The sequence below is a fragment of the Sinocyclocheilus rhinocerous genome, unplaced genomic scaffold (genome assembly GCF_001515625.1).
Source record: "Sinocyclocheilus rhinocerous isolate Xijiao unplaced genomic scaffold, SAMN03320098_v1.1 scaffold885, whole genome shotgun sequence".
Lineage (NCBI taxonomy): Eukaryota > Metazoa > Chordata > Actinopteri > Cypriniformes > Cyprinidae > Sinocyclocheilus > Sinocyclocheilus rhinocerous.
In genome coordinates, this window is record NW_015630040.1 from 210,882 (window position 1) to 218,367 (window position 7,486).

General features: G+C 36.5%; 1 protein-coding gene across 1 annotated transcript; it reads left to right on the plus strand.

Moving 5' to 3' along the window:
- The first annotated feature begins 3,473 nt into the window (after window positions 1-3,473).
- LOC107739860 (tumor necrosis factor ligand superfamily member 6-like) lies at window positions 3,474-5,367 on the plus strand. Its single transcript, XM_016552075.1, has 4 exons — window positions 3,474-3,782; window positions 4,616-4,661; window positions 4,761-4,817; window positions 4,901-5,367. The coding sequence occupies exons 1-4, from the start codon at window positions 3,498-3,500 to the stop codon at window positions 5,305-5,307; spliced, it is 795 nt and encodes a 264-aa protein (XP_016407561.1). The 5' UTR covers window positions 3,474-3,497; the 3' UTR covers window positions 5,308-5,367.
- The last annotated feature ends 2,119 nt before the right edge of the window (window positions 5,368-7,486 follow it).

Here is a 7,486-nt window from a genome sequence, read left to right on the forward strand (position 1 = left end):
AACAGACTTTAATTGCAGTGTTCTTAATCTTTATAAGTTAGTAGTACTGTTCGGGTTTACAGTGTGGGGGCGTGTTAGAACGAGCCGTTTTAGGTAGGCGTGGTTGACTCTTAACTTTTATAAAGAATATCTCTTTGGATTTCAGACTTTAGTCTTTGCAACTTTACAGATCTTCTTTATGCACCAAGAGCTTGTAACACTCCAAAGAGAAAGGAAAACTTGAAATCGCATCATATGACCCCTTTAAGTTTCATTACAAATATCTTAGTTTGTGTTTTGAAGATGAACTTATGAAACTATCCCTTTAACATTTAACATCTGATATTCAAAATATCATATCTGATGCATGAAAGTGAAACTTGAAAGTAAAACATTTTCGAGTGAACCTTGAAAGCTGTAAATCACCTATGTTTGTGTTTATACTATTTGTCTTAACCTAGTTTATTCCAGTTATGAATGTGTTAAGCAGAGTTAAGAAGAGAACGGAAATGGTTGAGGTGTGGTTAGAGTAGAATTCTGAATAGGATATTAGTGATTACTTATCAAAAACAAAATATGAAGTGTTTACTGTTACATACGTTTATCTGAGAAGTACATCTTCAGTATGTATAAAGTTTCAATTTCAACCACAAAGGTTTTTTTTTTTACAGGTTGATGCCACATTTTAAGGGACAACAAACATTCTGTTCACAATTTATTTACTTGTACTTGACGAAATCAGTGATGTACTGGTGTTTTAAACATTACAGAAAACAAAACACTGATCTAAAGACCTGTTAAAGTAATGGTTCAACGGCTTTTGTTTTTTAATCATTAAAGCACCATGAAGTCAATTCAAGAATACTATTTGCTGAAAAATGTACTTTGATGAACTTAGAAGTGCACAGAACTATTTATGTGAGAGTATTGCTATACAAACCCCAAAGTTTCAGATTGACATGAGTTTTGATAATGCGTGCACCACAAGAGGCCTGATTAAAATGACTGCGAGACTTTTAAAAGTTCAGTATGTGCAAAGATGCTGAGTCAGAAAGAGACAGAAAGATGTCTGCGTTCACCAAAAAATACATAATTTTTCCTACACTTTGGTAACAGGCTTCATGCTGCGGCCCACGGTTCGACCCCAAAACCCCTCATACATCAGTAGCAAGAATTGCTTAGCAAGGCAACACTTCTGGGAAACTGAGCAAGAGAAAACCATTGTTACCAAGCAGCGGTGGTGATGTCTTATTCAGAATATCTCTGTGTGAATTCTAGCACCATTAGCAATGTTTGCTCACACTGCAGACAGGGTTTCCCATACCTGCGAGGTGAAGTAAGGAAACTGATGCAAGCTGATGCAACTACTACACACGTCAATTGTCAAATAAGCAAATATTTCCTCTGCGGAATTTACAACCAAAATGTTTTGGCTTTCTTCTCATCAGTGACATTGCAATGCCTTGGAAAAGGCTTTACTTGCAGTTTACATTTCAAGTTTACCACAATGCTGCAATGATTGGACATGACACGTGTATTTAAACACATATTTCAACATTATTGAAACATGCTTAGTATATCAGACTCATTCAATTCAATAGATTAATTATAGTTGCTTTTAAAGCTTAATAAAATTTGGTCACACTTTATTTGACAGTCCTGTTCCTCATGTATGTACTTATCAAATTAATGACAAAAACTTGGTAATAATTAGGTACTAACCTTGAACCACCCTAACCTAACCTTAACTCATGTAGTAACCTTATTTTACCCAGTGCTTTTACCCAGTACAAATATGAAAATGAATCAATATAAACCATATAGCATTTGGAAATCCTCACCATCTTCAATCAAGGTATGAACATTAAAATAGCAATCACAAAAAAAAAAAAAAAAAGTACTAAACAGTGTTATTTTAGTGTCATTGAGGTATAGATTTTTAGAATTATTTTGAATTAGTTGTTATCTTTCTATTTTGCTTTCATTTTAATTTTAGTCCATATAATTGTTTATTCAATTTTATTTCAGTTTTATTTTTAGTTACTCTAGTACACCAATTTATACTGAAAATGGGGGATGCTGCCTTGGCAGAAATAATTTTTAATATTTTATTAACTTTCAGTTAAAGTTTAGATATTAAGTTTAGATATTTAATTTAATATTTTTTTAAATAAAATAATTCTATTATAACAGTTTTGAGTTTAAAATGTTTCCCCAAATTCTATAACTAAGTGCATTTGTTTGACGCAAACATTAAATCTCAACATTTATGGTAAAATATTTAATTACTGGCTTTTGCAGCATCATGTGTGCAATATGATCACAATATTCCATTTGATGATTTTTGTGGCATCTCCACTCAGATGACTGATAAATTCAGAACTCCAAACTCCAGAAATGCAAGCGTTGGGGAGCTTACACTGCAGCAGCTGAAACTCCTCGAATGCAAACAAGCGATACATATCCAAGGACTTAAAACAGTGGGAAGAGGGAGCACTTTGGGGGGAAAAGGAACACAAAAGGGTACATGTTGTGTAATTTATTACAATACTAATGCTTTAACAGTCTTCATCATGAACAGCCTGAGAAATGGGTATATGAGAGGGAGGCCAAGCTACTGACAAAAACGGTTGATTTTTCCAGGAAGGCCTAACGACGATGACATGCAGCAGGTAAGGGTGATGCCTTTTCCTCCCCCGCTTGGTTTCAACCACATTATTCAACTCACTGTCACAGCCCTAACCATTCTCATGCAGACCCCTGAGATTGCATGCTGCAGGATCGAAAGCGCACGCACACGTTCGTATGCACAGACAGACCGTTTCATGTGGCAGCTCCTGTTCTTTAGTGGTATGTGAGATTGGGTTTTACTGAAACTCATTTTCTGCTGCATCACTGTTTACAAACACTCACGCAAAAGTCTTTAATGGTTAGATAGCTTATGAGATTTTTATTTGATAGGTCTTGATGCATATTATTATTGAAAGTAAATGGTTCAGGGTTTGGCACATTTTCAGTTGTATTAATACAGAGCCTCTAAGGCGGCGTTTGCACGACACAGTTTTCAACTTAAAAACCTTTAATGCATTCTGGTCACTTATTTACATAACACAAACTTTTGAAAATGGGTTTCAAAGTGCAAGTTTTAAAAAAATATAACATTATCGTCTCCCTGTAAATTAATTTGGGAAAACAGTGACGTCATGCACATGTGGATTATTACGTGTTGAGTCTATAGGTTTGTGCCTATAGACATAAAAAAAAAAAAATTTGCAAGTGAACATAATGTAGAAAAATGCCATTAGTCATAATTTCTAGCTTAACCATTTCTAATATCTATCTAATGAAAAAAATAATTCCTTAAATTAATTGTTAAATGGACAAATGTTAAATATTAAATGGATGAAGTCTTAACCACACTGCAGGACCTTTATAAAAACTGATGTTCAGCAACAACCTTCTCAAGATACACTCTCTCGTTGCTCACACCTTCTCACACTCCTCTGAGCTCTGCAGACATGAGTGGTAACTTTGGCCACTCACCCCAGCCAGTGTTCATGGTGGATTCTGGCAGAGGTCACCCTAAACAACATCGGTATTACCACCAGCAGATGCCCAGACCACCGGTGCCCTGCTGGACCTTCCCCCCTGCCCGAGCTGAGATGAAGAAAAGGGGCTGGGGGAGAATTAATGGTCCGATAGCCTGGGGACTGACACTGATACTTCTGCTGGTTTTTGCAGCCCTGGGACTGGGAGCCTATCAGATCCTGAGGTTACAGACTGAAATGCAGCGGCTGACACAGGTAAGAGCGACTTAACAGTGTATTTTATGTATATATATATATACATACAGTGACCCAAAATGTATTTTGATGCATTCAAATCATCAAAAGAATGTATTTTTATATCTATAACACATCTGATAAAGTGACATTTAATTTCAAGAAAGATAGCAAAAGTGAAACATTTCACAAAAAGAACAAACAAAAACAATAGATATATAATATTGTATTAAGTATTTTGATACGTTCTGGTTACCAAATGTTACTGGATCATGTTAATAGTTAATGTGGTGAACTACACCTATGGTTACTCTGCCAGGACACCTGTGTGAACCAGACGGGAAATTAGTTCTGAGAATGATGCTATTTTAATTCAATTCAGTGGAATTAAAATCCATGTTCAGGTGTCCAAATGCTTTACAGTACACTGAATCACATATATATTGACGCATCACAATTTGTAAAAGATTTGTAAGCCTTGATAGATAGTTATTCATGCACCTGGAAAGCAGCCAAGAGCTTTCTTGTTTATGTAATCTGAATCTCTGATGTTCATGAAAGTATAATTTTCCAGTTTCCATTCCATCATGTACACGCGACTGAGTATAGGACAGAATTACAAGTGAGAAAAAAAACTTGTGGTCACTGGTCACAAGGCTACAGGAAATCTTCTACTTCATCTGTACAGAAGCCTAACACCAGCCTCTCTTTCTCATAACTAATAGTCAATTAACTTGAGATATATCTATGTTTGCAAAAAGACCTGTTTGTATCAGTTTGAGAATATTTTTGAATGCACAATATGTGTGTATCGAACAATTTGTGACCCTTTTTTTCTTCCCTCAAAATGACAGGAAATACCCGCACAAATGCAGAGCCTCACTCCACAGAAACAAGTTGGTGAGTTGTGTGACCAAGTTACCAATTATCAGCTTCATCCTGTGCTAAATCTTCTCTGGTTAACATGATGACCTGATTGCTTGCTTTATCATTCCACAGGCCTGAATCCTGCTGAGCTGAACAAGAACACACAAAACTCTGCTGCACACTTGATAGGTAAGATCTGGTCCAGAAGGCATGCTGAACAAAATGTTAACATTTTTGCTACAAAACTTATCTTATCAGGATATTTTGTTCAGGTCATGCAGACCAGAGCAGATCAGCTGGAACTCTGAAGTGGGAAGCAAATCTTGGTGATGCCTTCACAGAAGGCGTCAAGTACATCAACGGCGGCCTTCAGGTCAACATGACCGGTTTGTACTTCGTTTACTCCCGCGTGGAGTTTCTTTCACCCAAGTGCAACCCCAGAGACTCTTACACTCACATAATGAGTCGGCAGAGAAACGGCCGCAACCGGACAATCATGGAAGATCACCAAGAGGGCTTTTGTACGACGGGGAGCAAACAGCCATGGATGACCGGCAGTCATCTAGGCTCGCTTCAGTATCTCAAGCAGTCCGATTGGCTGTTTGTCAATGTCTCACACCCCCTTCTGATCAGCAAAAATTATCACAGCAACTATTTTGGCCTCTTCGAGATCAACTGATCGTGGAGGACAATTAGGTGATGCATATGAAGGGCATGATTGTGATTTCAGATGAAGAGGTCGGCAATCTCTGGACTACCCTGAGGTCCTCAGAGCTTCAATGCAATGCAATTTGTCTGCTTCACATTTGATTTTGAATGTATCAGTTGCCTGTGGCCATTAAGTTATTTTGGAAAGTCGTGCAGAAGAGTTTCAGATTGAATGAACACTAATATGCTTCTGTATCAGGAGAAAGTAGATTAAATACTTATTAAATATTTATTTTCTTTAAAGTCTGATTGTATATTCATAGGATCAGTGGTCATATTGACTGAGTAATATATCAATAATGGTTAATAAATGTGGTGTAAAAAAAATTGTAAATTGCAAAAACTGTCGTTGATTTCAAAAGTGAATCAAGGTAGGATGTCTCGCACTCTGAGATGAGTTACATTTTGTGTCGAGGTTTTTCCATGGCCACTAATATTTGCATGTGATAGTACGTTGGCTGTCTCTGGAAATTATGTTGATTTTTTGGTTGAACATTTCCAGAGCTAATTATAAAAATAAAATTTTTAAAAATCGAAATAATATTCCTTCACTTTCTCTAATAATGAGTATTTTATGAACAACTTAAACCGATAATAGTGCTAAATTAGGGACAGAGAAAAGCTCAGAGATGAATGCGACTCAAATGAGTTTCTAGTCAGCTGTTTTTGAATAACCTCTATGGACCACAAGACAATTTTTTGCAAGGTTGCGGGTTCATTCCTCGTCATTTCTGCAAAGACCCTCGGGTTGGCTTCACTGCAGTGTTTGCTCAACCACACATGAACATTTAGGGGTTTTGTGCAAGCAGTACACTTTGTACTTCTATTCTCATGCTTCCTTCCTGTGTTTAGGTATAGCATTTACAGGGGTCAAACAGCTTTGATGAGAAATGAAAATGAAAAATGCTTCTATCACTCATTTATTGAATTACTCACAAGACAAACTGTAAAGTTCTCAGTGTTGGTCTTAATTGGCAACATATTATTTCTAGACACTCAAATAGACACTATGTGAATTGAAAAGATCTTGTCTCAAAGTTGGTGCTTGAGTATTTTGTTGGGTTGGGGCTCCAGTGAAACTGCGTGTTATGCACTACTGTGTGTGTTTTTGTCGTGTGAATCTATTACACCTCAATATTCCATTTAGGTTGAGTGGAAACAAAGCCTACTCTCTCAGCACCTCCAACACTTTTGGGCACAGGCAAGCGCACACACACACACACACACACACACACAATGCATATACCCCACAAGAAGTGACCACTGGAGAATCATCACCCACAATTCATCCACTCTCTCAAACTCGGCTTCAAACGAACAAAAACTAAAGCCCATTAATAGCACATAAACTGACATTTCCCAATTTAGAATTACAGTCAAAGAGATCCATTCCTACTGTGAGACAGATCTTGATTTTTCAGTACCATGTATATGTACCATATATGTGACCCTGGACCACAAAACCAGTCTTAAGTCGCTGGGGTATATTATATTAGTCAAATATTGTCCTATCCTTACAAACCATACATCAATGGAAAGCTTATTTATTCAGCTTTCAGATGATGTATAAATCTCAATTTTAAAAAATTGACCCTTATGATGTTTTGTGGTCCAGGGTCACATATATGCCTACATGCTTTTATTTTGCCTTTTCTCACATAAGGTCAGTTCCAACCTACAGAAAATGATTTCAGCTGTATGTAGAACTAAACAATGCATAGATCCTGGATCTATGGGCTACTGGATAAAATTTTGGATAATAATTTATTGTCCACACTGATTGTATCCATTTTTGTATATAATATTATCGCATATAGGAAAATATAATCAAAATTACTGTTACAGTAAAACAGTCATTTTGTGAAATATTATTGCGATTTAAAATGAGTGTTTTCTGTTTTAACATTAATAATAGTAATATTTTACATCAATCAAGACTTGAGTCTACAAGAACAACTGAAGGTGGTATATAAATTAGCTCAAGTTTCATAATGAATCACTACTTCTCACCGCCCAGCATCACGTGAACATAAATGGCAAAAAAAGTCTGTTGAATACACTAATGGCCTTGTGGGGTTGAGTTTCTCACTTTAGCTTGGAACAACCCTTCCATTTTCCACAGTGCCCAACAAAGGTGCAAAATAGGTGTC

Excerpts from the sequence above, each read along its gene's own strand:
- LOC107739860 (XM_016552075.1), top strand. The coding sequence starts at position 3,498 with ATGAGTGGTAACTTTGGCCACTCACCCCAGCCAGTGTTCATGGTGGAT. Across the intron at positions 3,783-4,615 it reads AAATGCAGCGGCTGACACAG|GAAATACCCGCACAAATGCA; the intron begins GTAAGAGCGACT and ends TCAAAATGACAG. Across the intron at positions 4,662-4,760 it reads CACTCCACAGAAACAAGTTG|GCCTGAATCCTGCTGAGCTG; the intron begins GTGAGTTGTGTG and ends ATCATTCCACAG.